Consider the following 26,120-nt stretch of genomic DNA (forward strand, 5'->3'; position numbering starts at 1 on the left):
ATCTTATCCAAAGTATCCCAGACTCCTCTATACAAAAAATGAGTCTGGAATACTTTGGAGGGGGTATCTGTAGGCGTCAAAAAATACTGAGAAATATCTAAACACAGCTCAAAAGGAAGTCATCCAAAATGTCAAAAAGAACACAAGTATAGACTGTCTCGCATGCGAGACAGTCTTTACTGTCTCGCGAGCCGCAGGACAAACTTTACTGCTCTCACCCATGCGAGCACAGTCTTCACCTGTCTGCTCCCGGTGCAAGACAGTCTTTACTGTCTCGCCCGTGCGCCAGACAGAGAATTTACTGTCTCGCACGTCAGACAACTCTCAGAGGGTCCAAAATTTACTTTGCCATAACCGCCAACCACCTGTGACCACTAACTGCTTTCAAGAACGTCGGAAAACGTCGTCGGCGCGAGAATCACCGTTTGATAACTGCCAAAAATAACGTGGCGGACGCATTCTGTAAAGTCTGAGCCAAGGAGCATTACAGCGAAAACTGCCAGGAATATTCCTTTCCGAGGACCAGTGTTTACTGCTCTCGCGGGCCAGAACAGCAACACTGTCTCCGCCCCGCGAGGACAGCAACACACTGTCTCGGCAGGCCGAGACAGGCAAAATGTTATCTACAGCGAGCTGTTTTCCGCCAACTGTTCCTTAGGGGCTTATAAATACCCCGAAGCGCATTTTTGGAAGAGGGTGCATCATTTGGAGCACTTCAACGCAGACAGAGCCAGAGTTCTGCGAGCTTCGGCCATGTCCTTGATATTCGGCTTTGACTTGATTTCAAGAAAAACGCACTATCTTACTTTGATAAGATATCGCTTTCAAATTCTCACTGTCGATAAACGAAGGAAGAATCATCAAACCCCTCACGACTTCAATCAGATCCGTGATTGGGTGCGTCCACGAGTTCAAAAGCGCTCCCGGCCACAGGCAAGATCCCACGAAGCAGCGATCAACAACGATCCTGCCGTTTGTTTCCAAGCAGTTGTATTTTCCTTTTTTGTGTAAAAGAGTCTTATAAAAAGCGCTATTTCTTTTTGAATTATATTAGTAAATCGACTGGAAGATATTAATGAATTTCATGACAAAACCAACTATTTGGACGCAAACAACGTTCTAGCGTTCAACACTTTGAGAGGTCGTTTCGTAGTAGACTAGAGTGGGATTGCAAGAGTGCGTGATTTGTTAAAGTTTTCGGTGAGCGTTGAAAACCGACACTGTGAGGTGTAAACGTTATTCGGGTGAACGTAGAAAACCCGGTTGTGATAGTGGATTTCTCCCCGGGAGTGGGGAGCGAAGACGTATGACGGAAGGTCCAAACTCCGTGATCATATAGTGTGTTTGAGTGTGCTTTGGCGTTCATTTATATTTATGTTCATATCTTATATCACCATTGTCCATAGCTCATTATTTATATGATCCATTATTTAGTTCATATTGTTTACCCCTTGTGTTAGTTTTATATCCTTGCATAAATATATATCATATTGTATATCTCTTTGATAGGATATATCATCTTGTGTTAGTTTATATATCCTTGCATATATATATATTCATCATATAGGATATATCTCATTGTTCATATTGCTTATCCTAGCTTATATAGTTGTTATATTTCATACTTGCTAGGATAACTTGTTAATTAGTTTTTATTGGTATAAAATCGGATTAGATTAGCATAAGACCCTAATCACCCCCCCTCTAGGGTCTAACACATTGTTATTACTTGTATTATCTAGTGAAAGAGAAAATATTCTTTGATCAATTTCTAGTTTTATAAGTTCTTCAATTATTAAATTTGCAATATTAATACTAGTATGTGACTCTTCAATTATAATAAAAGAAACAACTCTTTTAAACATTTGTCAATTTTTCATCAATCAAGTGTGTTGTGATACATAAATAACCAGTTTGCACTCTAAATGTCCAAATATCAGAATTTAAAGAAAATTTACAGTTTAAATTTTTAAAATAAGAAATTATTTTTCCTTTTTCCTCCTGCTAATATTTTAAAATATCACATTGACAGGTTTGACGAGAAAATTTTGTAAATGTCATATCTAAACAAATCTTCAAATTCATCATCTTCTACTAATTTAAAAGAAAGATTTTTAATAACGATAAACTTGATTACGCATTTCCTGGCTCGGGCAGCGTCATAATTCCAACTACCGAGACTACTAGAAGAGGAGGATTGAGAAATCATAGATTGTCGGATATCACCTTGAGGATTCTGGCCTTTGTTGTGTTTTTCTATATGGCGTTTGAGGCTGTTGGTGCCGCTCTTATGATGAGCTTGGAAAGTCTGGCCGCACAACGCACATTTAGCCTTCTGGGTGATGATCCTACTGTGTTCATCCTTGGTGACGTCTATCTTCTCAAAAAAATTCTACACATCGGATCTCGGCCTTTTAGGAGCTCTTGGTGTAGATTCGTCGCTATCAGATTCAGGATTAACACCGGTAGGAGTAGTAGTTATTGTAGGAGGACTTATTTCTGGATCGGTAGGAGATATGTGTTGCTCTTCATAATCAGATCGAGAAGTCATTTGATAGAAGTATTAGAAAATATAAGAGATTATAAGAGAGTATAAGAGAGTATTAGAGAGAAGTAGATGAGTTTTGGTGTGAGGAGAAGAAGTGAAAACCTCCCTCTATTTATAGAGGCAGCCTCCTAGGTAAATGACTAAAAAAACCCCTCATATTCTAGCCTTTTTTTCACCGTTTTTAGGGGCAAAACGGTCAAACCCCTATTTTTGGCCATTATGGGCCCGGCCCGGCCCAGCCTCAACGGTCACCAGAGTGACCGTTGGTGCCGGCCGGGCCGGCCGATCCGGACATTTTCCAGCAACGTCAGCAACGTCACCTCTGGTGACTGTTGCGGCCAGGTCCGGGCCTGGGTCACCCGACCCGGTTTTGGTGGCCCGGCCAGCGCTGTTCCGGGCCGGGCTCGGGTTCGAACCGGTCGCGTTTTCGTGGATCCAGATTCTGGCCCGGATCTGGCCCAGGTGTCCGGGCAAAACCCAGGCCGGGCACTAGGCCGGACCTGGGCCGCGGGCTTTTTGGATAGCCCTACCCCTACGTACTAATGTGAAACTAGCCTAAACCAGTTTAGTTACGCACCAGAGAGAGTGAAGAAACTGTCCCGATTAGTGGCTAAAAATGGTATAACGAAACTTGGTTTAAGTTTTGATCCGGTTTTTTGTTAATCCAGGTTTAATTATTTACCTCGGGGTTTTTTTTCCATTAAACTTATTCAAGTTGCCAGACAGGATCCTATAAAAGAGATCGATCTCTTCAAGGAAAAGCACAATATTGATGCATTCTAGACTTAGTTTATTATAGAATCAGACATCAGTAAAATTTTGCATATTAATTTTTTTTTTTTTTTTTAGAAAAAGGATGGAATACCCCAAAGGTATTCCAGCCAGCATTTTGCATATTAATTGAAAATCTCTCCTCATTCGTTCAAGTTGAGTTATATGGACATGAATTTACAACCTCCGGAAAAGAAAGAGAGTGATAATATTATCATTAACTAGATTTAATGTTACTCGGTTGTTAGTTATGAGTCTCTTTAATGGAGATATATATGTGGATAAGGACCAAATTTTTTTGCAGGGTGGATTTTAAAATTTTTAAGGTAACAACTACCTGCATTCAATATCCAATTATTTTCATGTGGACCTGAGGGATATAAGTGCAAGTTATATAGACGAAGAATAGTTGAATAGAATATGGCATCTTGACTTTTACACATCTTGGTGACAAATAAATGAAAATGGAATCTAAGATGTCATCTGTTTTATCCAAAGAGGTAGAAGATATAGCTAATGACTAAAGTTTTTTTAATAACTTTTATTCTCTAGATATTTACATTTTGGAGGATGGAGATCAAGATAAATGATATGCTGTAATATATTAGTTCCCATTTCCTCATAAAGTTAAAACAAAACCAACTTCTTATTTTCCTTTTGTTTTCAAAATAAGAACTCACCTAACTAGTTTCATCAGTTCAACATTAACAATGAAATGGCAACCAACCTTTTAAATTGGTATCATCCTAGATTTGACTTTGATCTTGAGCTTTTAAGCTTCGTAAAAATTTGCTAAACATGTGCCTGGAATATTCATAATTTTATTTGTTGTGCCTAGATGAACGTACAATCAGCCAACGAAGAATGTACGAGTGTACGCACCTTCGAATTTATTCCTAAATTACTATCGGCTTTAGATGTTTTCCTTTTCTCTTTTTTTTCCCGTTCTTTCTTTCTTTTCATTTATTTATTTTTATTTTTATTGGGATTTATCATTCCTCTGATTACTTGAGAAAGGATGAGCCATGTGTGGGTCTTCCAAATTTATGGTTGCACCTGATACTTGGCACGCATCATTATCTCAATAAAAAGGTGAATTTGGAGTAATGGCTTATATGAGTGATTGATGGCAAATTAGGAGGAGAAAAGGGGAACAAGGGGGAAAAGGCAAAGACAAATGGTGTGCGTGATCAGAGGATGAGGGGTGTGTTTGATTAATGTTGAAGAACCTTTGGACACCGTAAGTGTTGGCTGCCCAAGGCGCAAGCGCACATGTCCTAACCCCCACAAAACCTTGCATTAATTTCTATGGTTAGATGATAACTTTTTTCACATGGGAAAAAAAAATTAGTTTGATTTCAAAATGTGAAAATATAAAACGTAACAAAGTTGGTGAGGGTTAGTTAAGAACTCATTACAATCTTTTGGTATGGTTCTCAATATGGAATCTTGCTTTCGTACATTTGGTCTTCAAATTGAAGTGTCTCATAAAATATAGGAATACCCCATGCCCTAATTTGTCCCAATTTGTCTCTTTGCTTTCTACAAGTTGTAGGTACCCGTGGTCCTCTTTTTTTGATTGCTTTCGATGAACGAATTTCCAAATTTAACAAAAGCCAAAAAAAATGTATTTTTAAATAGTTGGATAACACATGGGAAATCTTGGTGTAGCCGTGAAGTAATTGTGATACTGAGATAGTATCTTGTCATTGTGATACCCCTCACTTTGTTTTAAGAAAACTAAGTAAACCTAACTCTTCAAATTTCAATTTAATGAGTTTTTCCCTAAAAAGAAGAAGAAGAGAGTTTGCATTGCTAATGAGCCCTTTTTTCACTAATACAATGACAATTAGGACTATAAAAGCAAACATGTCAGATCATGTTCTTAGATATAGTCTCCACCCAATTGTTGGGCTTTTCCTATCTACACAATCTAGAGATCAAATCACAAGTTCACAAGAAAGAAAAAAAAGCACAAGCAAGAAGAAGAAGATGAGATTTACGTAGTTCGATCAACCAAAATTGACCTACATCCTCGAGACAAAAAAACACGAGAAATATACTATGTTAGAGGAATAACAATACAAAATAATCACTCATCTCTAATCCTCTCTCAACCTCACATACGCACATAGTCTCCACTCATGTTCTCTTCAAAGCCCCCACTCTCTTCTAAAAACTCTAACTATGCTTAATAGTGAGGTATCATATTCTCATCCGCTCATTCCAATTCTCAACCATTCCTCAACCCATGTGAATGTGAGATCCAATATCTTTTTTGTATACCATTTGAAACAACTATATTTTGCATGCAATTCATAAATGTAATTCTTCTTCTTCTTCTTTCTTTCTTTCTTTCTTTTTTTTTTAACAAATGGCAATAAGTTTAACATTGTGAGGAGTAAAATTAAAATGGTAGTAAGAACATCGAAGATGCTAAAACAAAGCCTTTGTACTCGGAAGAAGGAACTGTAGTGATGAGGAAAATCTCTCCAAATAGAGAAAACTTACCTAAAAGCAAATTTAAGTAGCCTCCTATTAGTACATTGACAAAACAAACTCTCATAAAATGGCTTAAAAAAGAATTGTTGTGAAAAAAAAATTGGGAAATCAAAGAATAGGAAACTTATTTCCTATAATAATTGTTTTGAGGTTGTTTGGTTGGCTTAAAAAAGAAGAAAACTATAGAATAGGAGATGAGATGAGATGAGTTGTCATCTTATTATTTGATGATGTAAGTGATTTAAAAAAAAAATTTGTTTTGAGGTTGTTTGGTTGGTTAAAAAAATAAGGAAATGAATTGGAGGTATATTATTGGATAATGTTTTGAGGTTGTTTGTGTTTGGTTTATTTTTAAAAATAAGAAAATAGATGAGATGAGATGAGTTGGAGGTATATTATTGGATGATGTGACACATATTTAAGGAAATCAATTTCTTGTTTTTTTTAGGAAATGGATGGAAATGAATGTTTAATGAGATGAGATGAGTTGTCACAATATTATTGGATGATGTGTGTGATTTTTAAAAATGAGATAAGATGAGATGTGATGAGTTGGATGATGTGACACATTTCTTGTGTTTGGTTCATTTTTAAAGGTAAGAAATGAGATGAGTTAGAGGATAAAAATATTATTTTATTGGATGTTGTGGGTGAGTTTTAGGGATGAAAATGAATAAAAATATTATTTTATTAGTTTCCTTGTACCGATTTCATTTTCTTGGTTTTTAGGAAACCAACCAAACGGCCCCTTAATCTCCTATAACATAGAAAGGGACTGGTTTGATGTTTTGATTTCTCTCATAGTAAGCTCTCAAATTATTATGACTAAACAGCAACTACAGCGCTGGTTGCCAAATTAATCAAATTATTATGGCTAAATAGCATATAAATACCTTATAGTTACACCTACTTTACATTTGTATACTCTTATATGTGTTAGGGGAAAATCGGGCCCAATATAGAGTTGATGGGCCTTAAACAGAAGTTAGAAATCAATTTTAACACAAAAACTATAACTATCAGGTATTGACCCAAATTTCTATTTAAACTCGTCACTCTTTCTTATCTTATCCGATGTGGAACTATACTCACATATTAATCACCTCCACAATTTAAATTTTTCTGTATTTATATACCCTCAATTGTGTGAAATTTTTTATTTGAATGTTACGACACTTAGCATAAATTAGTAGTATGTGAATGTCATAAGGATGCATTTACTTGAAATAGAGAGTATTAATGTGCAAATTTTAAATAATTTAGGTCTTGGAATATATAAATAATGTGAAAAACAAATGAGAATATATAAATGCAAACGGAGTGAATCTGTATTTTAGTGTTATTTAGCCAATTATTATATTTGTATTAGATTAATGCCAAACATAAACTTCGTGAAAGATATCTCAGTCCAACCGCCCAACTAGCATGGCACGTGATCAGTGACAGCGGTAATAAAATTCCAGAATATTCTTTGGCTGATCACGTGATATTTAATATTTTATTGAGACTTATTAAACAAATAAGAGAAAATTTTACTTTTTTGAAGTTCTCCAGCTGTTCCCTCTTGCTTTACGTTTTCCTGTCCCTTTTCCGCAAAACAATCGAAATATCTACAGCTCACTAGTCAGCGTCTCAGTCACTGACAAGTAGACCCACGTCCCTGCACCGGGTCCCGCTACAGGATAATTTTAGATAGATGCCCTTATTTTATTTACATAAGTTTTTTTTTTGTTTTTGTTTTTTATTTATTTTTGTGGCTTTGGTTTGAGTAAGTACTCATATCTTAAATTGACTAAGAACTGTCCTCTTTCATCTGTAAATTAATTAATGGAAAATAGCAAAATGTTTGATCCTTATAACTATGGAAATTCATTAGTTACTATTGAAAATTTATTACAGTTAATTTCACAATAGCCAATACTTAGGGGGTTCTCTCACTAAATTCGTCAAACTTTTTTTTATAAATAAATTCTAAACTTTGGACTGCCTCACAAAACCCTCATAAACTTTTAAATTTTACAATAGACTCCTTAAATCGTGTTAATTGACTAACAAATACTTATTTCCTATTAATCAAGATAACGGTCCATGATGTCGGTAAACACTGTTAAGGGGGGCTTTAGGGAAGATTTTGGAATTTTTTGTGAGATGTTGGAAAGTTTTAGAAGGGTTGGTGGAGGGAAAGTCCAGGAGGTAGAGGGTTCTTTTGAAGTGCACATTTATTAATGTAGTGATACGGGTGTATCTTCTCTTCGGGAGCTTAGCGATCCTCATGGGAGCTTGAGGATAGATGATTCTCATGGTATCTTGAGAATAGAGTAGAGGAGTCGTGGACGAGGTCATTGGAGGTGGCGAAGTCGAAGGATTCGTCAAACTGCAGGAATTACAGCTTGGGCTCTGTCCGGTCGACCGCATGTGTCACTGCGGTCGACCGCGTAGTGCACAGACCCAAACTGTGTCTCTGGACTGAGAGCGGTCGACCGCTGTAGGCGCTGCGGTCGACCGGAAACCCTGTAATCGATTTTTCCAGAAATCGATGTTCTGGCCGGTCGACCGACTTGGTCACTGCGGTCGACCGCGTAGCGGTTATGGGCCTGGGCCTGTTTCCTGCACCGTTTAGGATTTCTGTTTAGTATAAATAGAAAACATGACTTTTCTAGGGTTTATCACTCAGATTGTAATCAGAAAAGAGATCAGGGAGGTTGTTCTTTGATCTAGAGAGATTGTGAGAGAGAGATTTTGTAAAATCCAATTGATTCTCATAATCTAGAGAAGGTATTTTCCTTCGCCCTAATTATAACTCTTGTGTTCTTCTGTCGTTTTCTTCTCTACCCACTCTTGATAATTTCGCGATCAAGAGTGCTCGCACGGCAACTCGTATCAAGTTGGTATCAGAGCACCTAGATCCTGTGAAGGGGGAACCTGTGTATGGTCCTTACTCGCTCACAGTACAAGAAGCTTGGCGAGATCCTTATTTCCTTGGAGGGAGTCCAGAAATTAAGGAAGGAGAAGATGACTAAAGCAGATAATTCAGCAAGACTTGATACCATGGAGAAGCAGATTGAGACGATCGGGACGACTCTTACTCAACTCGTGGGTCTCATCAACGGAGGAGACAAAAAGGAGGAATCTTCTTCGAAGGGTAAGAAGAAACTCGTCGAATCCGACGAAGAGAGCGAGGAATCTGATTCAGAGGGGGAGACTGAGATTGTCAAGACTGTTGGACATCAAGGGGGTAAGAATAATTACCAGAATCTGAAGATTAACTTCAATGTTGAGATTCTTATTTATGATAGGAGTATAAATGTGGAGAAGCTTGATGATTGGATCGAACGTATAGAGATGTACTTCACTTTCTACGGATATTCGTCCAAGGAGAAGATAGTGTTCACAACATTGAAGCTTTCAGGGCACGCGTTGACGTGGTGGAAATCCTATTACAAACAGGAGAAGAAAGCGGCGTCGTGGAACAAGTTCAAGGAGCTACTTCGGAAATAGTTCTATCCAGTGGGGTTCCTTGAGGAGCGTTGGTACAAGTGGTATGACTTGCGCCAAAAGTTTAATCAGACCGTTTAAGAGTACACGACGGAGTTCCAGTAGCAGGCGATGGTTCTAAACATCGCAACGGACGAGTACTCCATCTTCATGAAGTACATAGCGGGTCTGAATGATTACATCCGGAAGGAGATGAAGCTGTTTTCGGTTGAGACAATCGCAGAGGCAAGCATGAAGGCCATAGCCATTGAGGGCAGGCAGAAGAAGGGCAATGAGACAAACGGGGATTCCAAACCATCGGGGAGCAAGATGGGCGGCTCTCAGTCTAAGGATGAGAAGAAGAAGGGTGACTCGGGGAAAGCAGGATTGACATGCAATCACTACAAACAGACATAGCACGTGGCTGATCGTTGTTGGGATAAGTATCCTCATCTAAAGCCAAAAGGGTTGAAGAAGAAGGAGGAGAAGAAGGCGTACGTGATAGCACAGGGTCCGAAGGAGGTTCCCGGGATGACTGAACCCAATAGCAGTCTCAACCTTATAGCGAGGAAGCAGGCCACTAAAGAAGATGACGACCCGAGGGAGCAGCTCTTTGTTCTGAAGTTACAGGTCAAGACCAGCTTAGTGGATGCTATTGTAAATACAGGAAGTCAGAAAAATCTGATATCTGAGGCATTAGTACAGAAGCTGGGATTAAAGACGGTGAAGCATCTGAAGCCCTATCCATTAGGGTGGATTCAGAAGGAGGCGGGATTGAGTGTGGTGAACCAGTGTTCATTCAGATTTGCACTCCATGAGTCGTATATTGACGAGGTCACATGCGACGTGGTTCCGTTGGATGTTTGCCAAGTTATTTTGGGCAATCCTTATTTGTAGGATAGATACGCAGTATATGATCGGCGAGCCCAAAAGTATACGTTCACCAAGGATGGCGAGCAATTCATTTTTCGTTCGGCATCTCTTCCACAGGAGACGAGCTTGGTGACGGTGACTCAGGCTAAGAGGTTGGTGAATGCGGGCAGGAAGTTCGTTTTATTGTTCATTCGACCGTATGAAGAGCAGCTGAGTAGGATGTGCTTGTCCACCTTGAGCAAGCTTCAGGAGGGAGATCTTGACAGGTTAAAGACCAAGTATGCGGACTTGTTTTCGGAGATCACGGGACTACCACCACGTTAAGGTGTAGAGTATGAGATTATGTTGACCGGGGAGAGTTCCTTACCTAACATAGGTCTATACCGCACATCAGTACAGGAGTCCGAGGAGATCAAGAAGCAGGTTCAGGAGCTCTTAGAGACGGGAGTGATTGTGCCGAGTTGTTTGTTTTGCGGGTCACCAGTGTTGTTGGTGCCCAAAAAAGGATGGAGGCTGGCGCATGTGCGTAGATTACCGGGCGCTCAACAAGATAACCATCAAGAATCGCTACCCATTACCGCGGATCGATGATCTTATGGACCAGTTGGAGGGAGCGAGGTTTTTCACGAAGCTGGATTTGAAGTCTGGTTACCATCAGGTGAGGATTCGTGAGGAAGACACTTGGAAGACTGCGTTCAAGACCAAGCAGGGCCTGTTCGAGTGGTTGGTGATGCAGTTTGGATTGTGCAACGCTCCGGCTACCTTTATGAGGCTTATGAATGATTTGTTGTGACCTTTTATAGAGGATTTTGTGATAGTTTACCTTGATGATATCTTGGTGTATAGCAGGACTTGGGAGGAGCATCTCGTTCATGTTGAAAGGGTATTTGAAGTGTTGCAGGACGGACAGCTGAAGCTCAACGGGAAGAAGTGTGAGTTCAGGAAGGACGAGTTGGTGTATCTCGGCTTCATCGTAGGGAAGGGCCAGCGGAGGATAGATCCAGACAAAGTGGAGGTGATCACGAGGTGGCCGACGCCGAAGACAGTGACTGAGGTGAGGAGCTTCATGGGAGCTTGCCCGTATTTGCGCAAGTTCATTCGATATTTTTCGACTTATGCGGCACAGTTACATGGCCTCACAAAGGCTAAAGTTCAGTTTGAGTGGGGGAGGACGCACGAGGAGGCTTTTCAGTTGCTAAAAAGGAAGATCTCGGAGGCACCGGTGTTGACGTTGTCGAATTTGCAGCGGACTTTCGAGGTGGAGACCGACGCGTCTAGTTATGCGATGAGCGCGGTGTTGATTCAGGATGGGAAGCCGGTGGAATACCATTCTGAGAAGTTTTCGGGTGCTGTTGCGAACTACCCAACCTACGATAAGGAGTTCTATGCACTATATCAAGTAATTAAGCATTGGAGGGTGTACTTGTTGGGGAAGGAGGTGGTCGTGCATTCAGACCACAAGCCGTTGGAGTTCTTACATGCCCAGACGAAGCTACAGCAGGCACGACACATAAAGTGGATGCCTTATTTGATGACTTTCAACATCGTTATTAGGTACAAGAAGGAAACGGCGAACAAGTTGGCCGATATGTTATCTCGTCCGCCGATGAGGTCTTTATTGGTGGCGACGCGTATTCAGCCCTTAGTTCCTTTGGAGTATGTACAGTTGTACGCATTCAGTAGAAACTTTGGTAGTGTGTTTGAGCAGGCGAAGGCTGGTCGAAGGGGGGGGAGTATGCACTTGGAGAAGATGACTTGTTGTATCGTGGGACATCACTAAGCATTCTGGAGGATGGTGATAGGTTGCAGTGGATTCGGGAAGCACATACCTCGCGTGTGCAAGGGCATTATGGCATTCAGAAAATGCTTCTCAATCTACGACGACATGTGTTTTGGCCACGGATGCTTGATGATGTGACCAAGTATGTTGGAGGGTGTAAGTTATGCTGTATTTCGAAGCCTTCTAACAGGAAGAGGGGATTGTACCTACCATTACCGGTTCCTTCTAGACCGTGGGAGAGCATTTCTATAGATTTTCTAGGAGGGTTGCCGACTACGAAGCGCGGGCATGACTATTTGTACGTTATGGTGGACCGGTTCAGCAAGATGGTGATATTGATTCCTTATAAGAAGACCGTGACGGGAGCGGGTGCAGCACAATTGTTCTTTGAGCATGTGTGGAAGCACTTTGGGTTGCCGAGTTCGATTATTTCGGATCGGGATAGCCGTTTTCTCGGGCATTTTTGGGATTCTTTGTGGAGTTTGATGGACACTAAATTGAAGAAGAGCACGGCCTTTCATCCACAAACAGACGGACAAACGGAGGTAGTCAACCGGACTATGGTGCACATGTTGCGGGGGTATAATTCTAGGCATCCTAAGACTTGGGATGAGAGTTTACCATATTTGCAGTTTGCTTTTAATCGGGCAATTCATGGATCTTCCGGAAAGTCACCGTTTGAGACTTGTTATGGATTTTTACCGCCGAGCCCGTTCGATCTTGTGTTTTCAAGTGAAGCCACAGTGGACGGCAAGGAGGGGAGTGAGAGACAACGTGCTCAGCGATTTCTCGAGAAGATTGCACATATTCATGCCACGGTTGAAGCTCAATTGAAGAAATCACAAGCTAAGTACAAGGCGAAGCATGATCAACATCGGGTTCCTTGTAACTTTGGTAAAGGCGATATGGTATAGCTAAAATTGAGTAAGGAGAGGTTAAAAGAAGAAGGGAAGAAGTTGAAGCCTATTCGTTATGGTCTGTTTCGGATTCTCGATCAGATTGGCGACAACGCTTTTTGATTAGATTTACCGCCTTACTTAGGCATGTATTCGGTGATCAATGCCGAGTACTTGAAGTTGTTTGAACCTCCGTTATTGGATGATGAAGGTGATGACAAGATGATCTTATCGCATGTTGAAGACTTGTGGTTTGATAGAGAGGAGCCACCGAAAGAAGATTGCATTTTGGAACGGAAAACGACCAAGACGAGGTGGGGGACGAAGGAGTCATTTCTCATTGGACGTCAAGGTCAGGTTCCTAGCAAGGCTAAGTGGTTCAACAGAGAAGGAGGGGCTCGGTCACAGCGGTCATCCGCGTAGTGCACAGACCCAGACTGTGTCTCTGGACTGAGAGCGGTCGACCGCTGTAGGCGCTGCGGGCGACCGGAAACTCTGTAAGCGATTTTTCCAGAAATCGACGTTCTGGCCGGTCGACCGAATTGGTCACTGCGGTCGACCGCGTAGCGGTTATGGGCCTGGGCCTGTTTCCTGCACCGTTTAGGATTTCTGTTTAGTATAAATAGAAACACGATTTTTCTAGGGTTTATCACTCAGATTGTAATCAGAAAAGAGATCAGGGAGGTTGTTCTTTGATCTAGAGAGATTGTGAGAGAGAGATTTTGTAAATCCAATTGATTCTCATAATCTAAAGAAGGTATTTTCCTTCGCCCTAATTATAACTCTTGTGTTCTTCTGTCGTTTTCTTCTCTACCCACTCTTGATAATTCCGCGATCAAGAGTGCTCGCACGGCAACTCGTATCATGTAGTGACACATCCTCTTAGAAATATATATTAGAACTTATTGACTTTTAACACATCTATGCAGTGATATATATGACGAAACATGTTGTTTTAATATATAATATATAATTATAATTTTGACACAATTTATCTATTCTTCTATAATAATAGAAGGATCTAAATATTTACTATTCATGTTATAGTAAATGATACAACAAATTACTGTAGCATTATTGCCGTAGCATATATACGAGAGCTGTAGCGCTTTAAAAATATTAATGTAGCTTTATCACTGTAGCACAGACGAGACACTGCAGCATTTAAAAATGTTACTGTATCACTTACAAAAAACATTTAAAAACATAATTACTGTAGTGAAAATAAAAAAAATGAAGATCGTGCTTTGCACGGGGTGCACACAAGTACTACTTAATAAGAAGTATTGTTGAATGATGAAAGATATCATTTTTGTAGTAAAAAAAATGGATAATAAGAGAAAAATGTTAAAGAATTGGAAAAGACAAGATATCTCTTCACATGTGTTTAGGTGTCATGGATGCAATTTTCTTGATCAATTTATTAAGGGAAGGGGTCATGAATGGATGCAACTTTTTTTGAATTTGCAAAGCGGCAAAAATGCAAAACAGTGGGGAAATGCTCCAATCGTTGGCTTATAACGGTCAGCAATATAACGCCGTCACCGCCTATTTTTTTTTTAAATAAATCAACCATTTATTAATTATTAATCCAGTAATAATTTCATAATATGAAAACTTTCACCTTCTACTAGCTCCACTTTAATTAGTACCGCCTCTATTCTCTTAATTAATTAACAAAATTAACAAAAAAAAAAAAGGAGAAAACCAAATTTAAATTAAAAAATATAAATAGAGTAAAGCTGGTCTATAATAAAAAAATCCAAGCCAAAAAGATCGGAGATCGGATCCAAGTACTACTGGCCTATACTCTCTGCTCTTCTGCTGCAAGTCTTCGCTTCTCCTCAAGGACCTAATTTCTTCTCTCTAGATCCTCGCGATTTTTCAAGGTACATTTTTCTCTCCCCCTCGATTCTTAATTTGATGAATTTCCTGACCGTTTTGTGATTTCTTTCTGGGTTTCTTAATTCGTAGATTTCTATTTCAAAGCCCTATTAAAAGATCGTTTTTTTATGTAGATTTGTTTCAGCATTTGGGATTTTTTTATAGGTTTTGAGCTGTGTTTTTTTCTGTTGAGATCGATGTTTGTTTTACTTAATGGTTTTTGGTTTTGTCAAATTGCAGATTTACTTTGCTAATCCGCGACTAAAGATTGTTTTTTGATGATAAATTGATGCACATTGTGTCATTCCATGGAGTTTTGGTTTCAGGCTTAGGAAAAAAAAATCATCATTTTGGGGTTAAATTAGTCTTAGGTTTTGTTTTTCTTGGCATTTGCTCTTGGATTGGGTCTGCCTTTGGTATCTTGAGAGTGATTCTATTTTGTACAATATTTTTCTTGGTTTATTTGTTCCGAGTTTTCTTCTTCAAGATAATCTTTTGGTGACGATAGATTGAGATTGTGGCGTTTCTTTGGTGTTTATATTGGATTTGAGCTGAGGATTGTTGGTTTCTGAAAGCGATGTTCAATTGTCTGCTTCTTTGTTGAATTCTTCGGTTGTTCTTTGATTTTTGTTCTTTGGATTTGAGGTGGCATTTATAGGTTTTCTGAAAGCGATGCTGATATTTGTACTAGTTTCCTGCTTCTAGGTGTTGCTTTTTGATTCGTGGATTTTATCGTTGAATTTGCTAATCACCAAGAGATAATGTTGTTTATTTTTTGATTGATTCATCATTTGATTGAATATTCTTATGCCATTGGAGTTGGTTTTAGTTGAAAGAGATGTCTGTTCTTATTGGCAATAAATTTCTTAACATTGCGTGATTTCTTGTGTTCACTTATCTAATTCAACCTAGTGATTTGGATCTTGAGGAATTGAACATGTCTTCCAATCGAGAGAGCCGAGTTAGGGTCTCTTCAATATGTTTTAGGTTATCAAGAATTGTGGTATAATTGCTTAACTATGTTAATCTCTTGGTGTTTCAGGTATCGTCGGGTTTGCTGCATTTTATTCCTTGTTCAAAGTGTTTAACAATGGACAGTTCACACAGGAAAGGAGGAAGCATCCCTAGTTCTCCATCTCAAACCCCAAGATCAAGCGAGAAGTTTGTAAGAGATCGAGCCCATGAAGGTAATGGGTGTTCAAGCAACAAGCATGATAAGGATAAGGGTGTCAATGTCCAGGTCATTCTCCGATGCAGGTAAAAATGTGGACTCTTTGTGATTTTGAGTATTTCTTTTAATAGATTTAAAGTTCTGATACAAAAGTTGATCTTCCGGTTCAGGCCATTAAGTGATGATGAGATTAGAGTGCGCACTCCAGTGGTTATATCTTGCAATGAGCACCGGAGAGAAGTTTCTGCAGTGCAAAATATTGCAAACAAGCAGATTGATAGGACCTTTGCTTTTGACAAGGTTTCATCATTATTCTCTCAATTGTATATGCATGCACTTTGAGTTTGATATTGACTCTAAAATAACTAGTTGGGGTTATTTTCTAGGTTTTTGGACCAAATTCGCAGCAAAAGGATTTGTTTAATCAAGCTATCTCTCCTATTGTGAATGAAGTTCTTGAAGGATACAACTGTACCATCTTCGCCTATGGCCAAACTGGTACTGGAAAAACTTACACAATGGAAGGAGGAGGGAGGAAGGCTAAGGTCATTTTTCATCTTTTTGGTTTCCCTAATAGAGCTGAATTGTGAATATATGATTTATGTAGCCAACAGTAGAGTAGTTTGGTAAAGAGCTATTTTGTCAGTGTGTTTTATTAGTAATACTTTGCTTTTGATAATTTTGATTGGAGTTTTGTTTCCTGTTATTAAGTCATTAATGAATTGGTTTTTCAGAATGGAGAATTTCCAAGTGATGCTGGTGTCATCCCGAGATCTGTTAGGCAAATCTTTGAAATACTGGAGGCACAACTTGCAGAGTACAGCATGAAAGTCACATTTCTCGAGCTATACAATGAGGAGATTACTGATCTGTTGGCTCCAGATGAGTCAAAATTTACGTTCCCAGATGATAAGTCTAAGAAGCCAATAGCTCTCATGGAAGATGGTAAAGGAGCTGTCTTTGTGAGAGGTCTAGAAGAGGAGATTGTGTCCTCTGCAAGCGAAATATACAAAATTCTAGATAAAGGGTCTGCAAAAAGGCGTACTGCCGAGACTCTACTTAACAAGCAAAGCAGCAGATCACATTCTATATTCTCTATTACCATTCACATAAAGGAGTGCACTCCTGAGGGAGAAGAAATGATCAAATGCGGCAAGCTTAATCTAGTGGACCTTGCTGGTTCTGAGAATATTTCACGATCTGGTGCTAAAGATGTGGGTAAATTTGTCTACTCAAGTATTATACAGCACTTGCTTGATTTTTCTCTCTCTTTAATTAAGCATGGTTTTTAATTGCAGGGTAGAGCAAGGGAAGCTGGAGAGATTAATAAAAGTTTGCTTACACTTGGTCGAGTCATTAATGCTCTCGTTGAACATTCGGGTCACATCCCATACAGGTAGTTTGCATAATTGTTTTGTATTAATGCATTTGCTTCTATTCTGCGTGATCTTGCATTTGGGCTGAGATTTTGTGTTGTCTTCTATCTCAGAGATAGCAAATTAACAAGATTACTAAGGGACTCATTAGGAGGGAAAACCAAGACCTGTATTATTGCCACCGTATCACCTTCAATCCATTGTTTGGAAGAGACATTAAGCACCTTAGATTACGCCCATCGTGCAAAAAATATCAAGAATAAACCAGAGGTTACTAACCATATCACTTGGTTCCATGCTCAATTTTGTGAACTCTTCTTTGCTGGTAAATTTATCAACTTTTTACTGCTATCCAGATTAACCAGAAGATGATGAAAACAGCAGTGATGAAGGATTTATACTCTGAAATTGATCGCCTTAAACAAGGTCTGAAGCCTTTTTCCTTTCATGTCAGTGATTCCATTTCCTCGTTTCGTTATTTTTGAATCTAGACTAGGTTGAATTCTGGTCTCCTGTTTATTTACTGTTTATTTCCTCGTTTCGTTATGTTTTCTTTTAATATTAAACTTGGAAATTAGGTTTTCATATGTAATGGCTTGTGAGGTCACTCCCACTTCTAAACTAATCAGCAGCATACTTGAATTTGTGCACTTCAATTTCAATTGCTAAGGTTGTGTGCTTGACGTTGGGACTATGCTTGAAAATTTTTCTTCTATTCAAACTCCAGAAAGATTAATGCTTTTATAATCAAGTTGCTAAGTTTGTCTATTTGATGCGAGGAATTTGCTTCGAGAATTTCTTCTATTTCAACTCAAGATAAATTAAAAACACTGAAATTCTTTTTCAGAAATATTTGTCTAACTTCCACCATTTATGGTTCTTTTATCCAAAGAAAATCTTTTGATTGTATCATTTACATATGACACAGAGGTCTATGCTGCAAGAGAGAAGAATGGAATATATATTCCAAGGGATCGTTACCTACAAGAAGAAGCAGAAAAAAAGGTTCTATTAGATTTAATTGCTTCTTCCATATATTTCACTTTATGCATCTTCTAAAATGGTAAATTATATCCGTGACCATTCAGGCTATGACGGAAAAAATTGAACGTTTGGAACAAGATTTGGAGTCTAAGGATAAAGTATTTCACATGCCTTAATAATTTTATCGCGATGCTAAATCTAAAATCTCTTTATGCTTTTTGACTATAGTTTTATCTTACGCAGCAATTAGTTGGGCTTCAAGAGCTTTACAATTCTCAACAACTATTGAGTGCAGAATTGAGTGAAAAGCTTGAAAAGACCCAGGTGAGTTACCTTCCCCTAGTCAACAAGATACTGTTGCGAGATTTTAAATTTATCTCTGTTATTCCTTTCGCTGCAGAAAACTCTGGAGGACACTGAACATGCATTGCTTGACCTAGAGGAAAGATACAGACAGGCAAACAACACAATAAAAGAAAAAGAATATTTGATATCTAACCTCCTGAAATCAGGTGATTGAAATTACCATAAATTTTCCAATTTTGTGCATCTCTTTTCTGCCTTTCGGTTGCTCATCAAGAAATGTCTGCTTTTTTATCCTGCAGAGAAAGCACTCGTTGAACGTGCCCATGAGCTTCGATCTGAGCTAGAGAATTCAGCAGCAGATGTTTCTGGCTTGTTTTCTAAAATTGGTTAGTGGATTTGTATACTGATTGTTTGCTATATTCTGTATCTTTTGTTTATTATCAGTAATGATCTCACCTTTTGTTGGCTGCAGAACGTAAAGACAAAATTGAGGATGGAAACAGAATCCTTGTCCAGAAATTTCGGTCTCAGTTAACTGAGCAACTGGATGTCTTGCACAAGACTGTCTCATCTTCTGTGATGCAGCAGGAGAACCAGCTGAAAGAAATGGAAGAAGATATGCAAACATTCGTCTCAACAAAGGCTGAGGTACTTCTATTATTAATGTTGTTCCTTTAATTAAAGGGTTAATTGCGGATACACCTCCTGTACTATAGCTAAATTATGGGTAGACTCCCTCCACTTCAATTCTTGCAGATAGACTGCCTGGATCCTCAACTCTGTTAGGTTCATGTTAAGATTGGGCTTCATACATATAAGCTCCATAAACTTATTTACTTACTATAAACTTGCATAATGAGCCTTACATATAAATAATTTAAATGGGAAAACTTACAGAGTTGAAAATATAGGGGGTCTATCTGCAACAATAGATGCACATGGGGTCTATCCACAATTTGGCAATAAGATAGGATGTCTATCCACAATTATCCCTTAATTAAAAAATTTGGTTGTTCAAAAATGAGATTCAGAACCTTGCCTATTTTTTCTGCGTTTTCCCTTCTGTCCATAGGCTACAGAGGAGCTTCGAATGTGGGTTGAGAAATTGAAAGAGATGTATGGCTCTGGGATTAGAGGATTGGATAGTTTAGCTGGTGAATTGGATAAGAATTCTCAATCAACCTTTGGAAAATTGAATGCACAAGTACAGATGCATTCTTCTTCTCTCGAGGATGTAAGTTTTTGGCCTCCCTTCCTCGGTTATGTTTTTGAACATTGTCTTCTAAATCATTTTCCCATAGCAGTGTTTTAGAAAAATTGCTTTGGAGGCTGACCAGTTGCTTAGTGACCTACAAAAAAGTCTCACTAACCAAGGGGATAAACTAACTGCTTTTGCCCAGCAGCAACGGGAGGTTAGCACTTATCTAAAGACCCGGAAACATTTTATTTTTGGGTTTGGCAATTTCTTTTCACTAATTTGATTCTTTCCGTCTTATGAATAGGGACACCTGAGAGCGGTGGAAACGAGCCGATCTATTTCCAAAGTTACAACTAATTTCTTCCACTATGTGGATGTTCATGCATCTAAATTAAACAAGATTTTTGAAGAAACACAAACTGTACAAGATCAGCAACTCCATGATCTCGAGAAGAAGTTTGAGGTAACTTTACTATGCTAAATGTTAAATTGTTTAGTTTGCTCTAATAAAATAATATCTAATTCGATATATGTTTTTAGGAATGTGCTGCTAATGAGGAAAGACAGCTACTGGAAAAGGTTGCGGAGATGTTAGCAAGTTCAAGTGATAGAAAGAAAAAGCTGGTATGCACCCCTCTCCATACTGTCAGATACATAAACTATTTATATCCCTTTCTGTAGATAGTCACTAAATGTTGAGAGTCAAATTTTAAAGATACACACGAAATTTATCAGTGGTTAAAGTTCACTATTTTGCATAGATAATGTGAAGTTAAGGAAACAAAAACTAAGTTGAGGGGCAGTCAATTCTTTAAAGGCAGATACACTACTTTAAGATGATTAATTTAATTATATGATTTCACATGTTGTGCGCTAGCTAACAATGTAATTAAAAGCGATCAATGCATGTCTATATGCACACGATTTTCATTTTACACTTCTTTTAGTGTAGAGCATGAGAAAAGGTTTGATGTCAAATTAAATAAAATAGCATTCAAATATGTTTTAAAGTTAGGTACTAAATCAGACTTATTCATTTAGGTTCAAGCAGCAGTTGATGGCCTCAGAACAAGTGCAGCTGATAGAACCAGTAATCTGAAAAAAGAAATGTCAACTGCTCATGATTTTACCTCCGCTGTAAAAGAACATTGGACATCTTACATGGAAGACACCGAAAGCCATTATCTTGAAGATACTGCTGCAGTAGAACGCGGAAAATGTTCCTTGGAAGATGGTCTTCAAGATTGGTACAATCTCAACACTTATTTTGTCATTTCCTTTTCTTCAAGGGTTTTTCTTCAAGGTTTTTTTTTTCAATATTAGTCCCTTAAATATTTCATATTGTGAAATTGGTCCCTCAAGTCATTAAACTTGCGATTAAGTCCCCTACTTCTTAAGTTATTTTGGAACTAGTCCCTCCAATCAAAAAGTAGAAGTACCAACTAGAAGGATTAATTCGAAATGACTTATGAGAATTGGGGGAACCTAATAGCAATTTAAATGATTTGAGGGGCTAATTTCAAAATATGAAAGATTTAAGGCACTAATATCGAAAACAATATGTTTTTCGTATGATGCTAATCACATATTTTTAACAATTAACATGTAGCATGACAAAGGCAAAAATGGACTCACAACAATGGAGAAATGCTCAAGATTCACTACTGAGCCTTGGAGAAAGTAATGTTGCATCAGTAGATTCGATTGTCAGGTAATTTGAGCTAATTATGTGTAACTCATTATTGTTATTTACATACAAACTTGACCTTTTTTGGTTCAAGCAGGAGCGGAATGGAAGCTAATAAGCTACTGCGTGATAAGTTATCTTCTGCTGTCTCAACTTCTCTTGAAGACGTTGATGTTGCAAGCAAGAGTCTCCTTTCCTCCATTGACAGTAAGTTGGCGGTAGTATGTATAGCTGATTTTTGTTTAACAGATGTGATTACTAGTTTATATTGTTTCACTGTTGTACTATTTATGCAGGTTCCTTGAAACTTGATCATGATGCATGCACAAACATCGATTCCATGATCATTCCCTCTCGTGAAGAGCTGAGAGATTTGCAGAGTGGCCATTACCACAAGACTGTTGAGATCACAGAAAATGCGGGCAAGTCTTTGGAAGAAGATTATGTGGTAAGTATATATGAAAAGATAACGCTTTCAGTGCCATTGATTATTAATATTGATTATAATGATTATATAACTATCCATTTCACGGGGTGGGGGGAAGCCTGTTGGGGGCACTTTAGAGAAAATCGTATAGGGAGCTGGGTGATGAAAATGTTGGGCATAGTATGAATCTTAATGCACATATTACTATCGGCTATTAGTCCAATACTGAGTCGAATACTATCGGCTATTAGTCCAATACTGAGTCAAACACTGTTAATCAGCACAGTTAATATCGTCCATATCGGTGCAAGCTGATAGTGATGTATGCATTAAGATTCGTACTAGGTCAGGTTTTTTTATCCCCTATGCCTTGCATAGTCAAGATTCTCCCTACATCATCATATTCATATATTCATTATTTTTTTTCCAGGTAGATGAACCATCTTGTTCAACACCAAAAAGGAGACCAATCAATCTTCCTAGTGTGTCATCAATTGAGGAGTTGAGAACACCAGCTTTCGAAGATTTACTGAAGTCTTTCTGGGAGGCAAAATCTGCCTCTAAGCAGCAAGTAAATGGGGACATGAAGCATTTTTCTGAGTCACACGAGTCTCAGTCACAGACCTCTAGAGAAGCAAGAGTTCCTCTGACAGCCTTAAATTGATCGCAATGAATTTGGAATTCAAATTTGAGATTGGTAGAGCAATGTACAGAATAGGTAGAGGGTATAGTTGTTAAGTGTGTTTAGCAAAATTGTTTGTCATTCATTATCTTCTTGTTCCTTTTTGCAGGCTTAATTGCTTGTGATGGTAAGGAGACTAAAGAATCATGATATACATGTGTGATATATTTGTTTCTCAAGTGTGTATCTATTACTTAGAGATGAAGTTCAGGATACATTTATACTCTTTGGAGATCATACCGTTGAGTTGTAGATGAGATTTCTGAGTGTTATGTGTGTTATACCGATACGTCTTCATTCGTGTTGCTGTTTTCTTTTGAGTTTAAATTACTTGTGACAGTATCCTCAGGTACATCAGAAATAAATGAAAGCTTAAAATCCCTGGAATAGTCCAAATTCTACTTGTTTTCTGCTACTCCTTGCAGCATTCCGCATTCTTAACTTTGGAACTTTATAGTTGGCGATCTCTACACCCTGGTATCATGTATGTTCTGCATATATGTGAGTCTTCTTCTTTTTGATTATTTATTCTTTTTCTTCAGATGTTTTTTCCATTCAGAGTTGAACGATATTTATTCCATTCAATCATGAACCGTGTACTATGCTTTCGTCTTTTTGAGTAATATCTTGACATACGTGCATGAGAGTAATTTTGTGGATTCTATCTAATTGCTGGCCGAGAGAAGAAGAATCTACACTAAATGTCCACCGCAATTCATCTTCACTTGAACTTATTTTTAGGTGAACACCCACTTTGTCAGGCCTAAAAAATGCCTCTGCTTTCCCTTCAGGGGATGCCTTCGAAGCTCAGATTTTGATTTTCTCGTTCTAATTATGGATAGTTTTGATTTGATGATGATTTTCAGAATTTTCTAATTATGCATATTTTAGATTTGATGAGGATTCTTACGTGAAGATACGATTAATGGTAATCATGCTTAAGGGGTAAAGTTAATGCACTGCTTAGTAGTTACCTGTTGACATTCTTAATAATTAGGTTGTTTTTTAAGGACCATGGAGATAATTGCGGAAACTGAATAACATATGCTATTGGCATGCAATTCCTAATTTCACAAAACCAAAAGCACCAACAAAAAATTTCACATAGTTTCAAGAGACATCTCTATATGCTAGTCAAATAAAGAAAAACGAGAGAGAACTGCTTTATTAGCCAGAAATTGCACCCCAACATAAGGATCTATTAGTTTGACAAACCCAATACCTCATTAATCATTGGGCTCTAAACAGAATTTTTAAGTTTACTTTATAAATCCTCCTGCCTATATACGTCTCTCTAATTCTTGAGAACATTGGCTGGCGTTTACAGTTGCTTGGCTTTAGGGGGTGGTAAACGAATCGAATCGAATCAAATACTAAGGTGTTTGCATTTGCATTTGTTTAAAATTATCGAATTCGAATGCGGACTCTAATATTTATATTTGGAGTTTTTTTTTTGAATTCGAACTCAAATACTTGGTATTAGATAATATTCGTGAATATTCACGAATACTTATCGAATTTCAAAGTATATTTATTCCATTAAAGAATTTGATTTTCAAATAGTATTTAAATTCATAAATAAAAGTATTCCTTTATAATATAATATATGATGTATATATATTTAAACCAAAATTTTTATTAGAAATTAAGATTATTTAAGATTATTCATAAATAAAAGTATTCCTTTATAATAGTATTTAAGATTATTTAAGTCTCAAAATTAGTACATAAAACGTATGTAGAAATGGTAAGTGGGTTAAAAATATGACATCAAAATTAGTACATAAAACTTAAGTAGAAATAATAAGTGATGAAATTGTAAACAAACATTTAATAGACAAAGGAATCGAATATGCATCTGGTTAAATTCTATTCCTTTGTAAACTCGAATACTAAAAAAATATTTGTTAAGTGGTAAATGAGCTATCGAATCGATAATGAACCATCGAATCGAATATGACCGAATAGTTACTCAAACAGTTATCAAACTATTTGTTAACTATTACCTTGGCTTCAATCGATACTTGTGGATTGCTAGCTCCTCCTTCCCCCTAACCTTTAATTGACAACCCACGCAATGGTCAGATTTTGCAGTTGCTTGGTTTCATCCAGCACTTGTGCATCACCACCTCCTCCTCCGTTCTAAAGCTTTTTCAATCCTACAACTAAATAGATTTCATTGCTTGATCATCGTCTAAACAAGGACTATGTTCAGACGATACGATGTCTTTTCTTTCCTCTTGTTACATTATAGCATGCCTTTTCTTTCCTCTTGTTGCGCTCCTCCCGCTCAATCAATCACAGATTTGTTTGTGCGTCGCCGAAAAAGCACTTTACTAGCTTTGAACAAGCAAGCAAGTGTCGTCGTCGTGATTATCCAGCTGCGGCATTGGGCATACCTGCAATTACGGCGCGTGTGTCCGCGAGGAGATTGTGTTCCGGGGATTCCTGATGCCCTCGCTGTTGAGGGGCATGCCCCTCCACAGGTCTATCATGTTTCCATTACGGCGTTCCTTGCCACGACGCGATATATGGAGCTGTTTTCGCGAGGTCCAGGAACTCGCTGCCTCCAATGCTCCTCCGTATGTCGGGGAACATAACCAGTTGTGTTGAGCACACCCGATGCTTCGAAGGTACCCTGTTTTGCGCTCATCCAGAAATTACCAATACAACATCATATGCGGGAAAATTTTGATCACTTGCTCATACAGAAATTACTAATATGCTGGAAATTTTTTATCACTGGCGCAAGTTAGTATTTAGATAGTTTGATTTGTTTTGCGGAATTGTACCGGTAGTAAAGTCGGTATGCATGGACGCTATGGAGCTAACAACTTCAACTCAGCCGTATTGGTTCACCGCTATATTTTAGAATTTTAATGCAATCTACAGAGATTATTACGCAGAATTTCACTAGGGATAATGTTGACTTAAATTGATGATAATTTCTCATTTTAAAATTTTGCGGCATAAACTGTATGCATGTTTTGCACGACGCATTGATCGTGAAATTGATGTGCTTGGGCATATGTAGACAATAACTTCAATTCAGCTGCATTGGTCAAAGTATATGAATGCATTCAATAAAAATTAGCTGTGATCAATTTTACTACAGACGAATATAGCTTAGAAAAATCATAATGAACAAATACCATATTAGTTCCAAGTTTAGACTGCAGATCAAATAAATAAACAAATAAAGCTTCAAATCCCTGCAATATTAAAAAAATTCTGCCTGTGTTCTGCTACCGAATGCAACCTGCGAGCCCTATTCGTAATTTCGGGAATTTACAGTTCAAGATCTCTACATTCATCATTCATGGATCCTTTGTTCTGCATATAGTTGAATCTTTCTTTTATTACTTTTTTTTTGAATTGTAACCATTCTTTTTCTTCAGATTTTCGTTCTTATGCTAGACAAAAAGTCGATGTCAAGTGGTAAACAGGCAAGAGTAATCCTTCTAGCTCATGTTGTTACAGTCTTCAAATTCTGTTACATCCATAATTTGAGGAGAATAAGAGCATCTCCAACAGCTTCTCCAAAATTTTCTCCAAAATGGA

At 38.1% G+C, this 26,120-nt stretch overlaps 1 protein-coding gene across 2 annotated transcripts; it reads left to right on the forward strand.

Annotated features, from left to right (window-relative positions):
- LOC109848469 (kinesin-like protein KIN-5A) lies at positions 14,624-22,848 on the forward strand. Of its 2 annotated transcripts, XM_020417977.1 has the most exons (23): positions 14,624-14,733; positions 15,771-15,985; positions 16,070-16,199; positions 16,286-16,444; positions 16,634-17,113; positions 17,198-17,295; positions 17,389-17,545; positions 17,632-17,701; positions 18,204-18,280; positions 18,364-18,417; positions 18,503-18,583; positions 18,660-18,771; positions 18,865-18,951; positions 19,038-19,213; positions 19,638-19,799; positions 19,870-19,977; positions 20,068-20,226; positions 20,304-20,387; positions 20,805-21,010; positions 21,373-21,474; positions 21,548-21,657; positions 21,747-21,898; positions 22,308-22,848. In XM_020417977.1, the coding sequence occupies exons 2-23, from the start codon at positions 15,819-15,821 to the stop codon at positions 22,539-22,541; spliced, it is 3,165 nt and encodes a 1,054-aa protein (XP_020273566.1). In that variant the 5' UTR covers positions 14,624-14,733; positions 15,771-15,818; the 3' UTR covers positions 22,542-22,848. The 2 variants fall into 2 exon arrangements, with proteins under 2 accessions (XP_020273566.1, XP_020273567.1); XM_020417978.1 differs by lacking the exon at positions 18,364-18,417.

The sequence above is a fragment of the Asparagus officinalis genome, chromosome 7 (assembly GCF_001876935.1).
Source record: "Asparagus officinalis chromosome 7, Aspof.V1, whole genome shotgun sequence".
In the NCBI taxonomy this organism is placed as follows: domain Eukaryota; kingdom Viridiplantae; phylum Streptophyta; class Magnoliopsida; order Asparagales; family Asparagaceae; genus Asparagus; species Asparagus officinalis.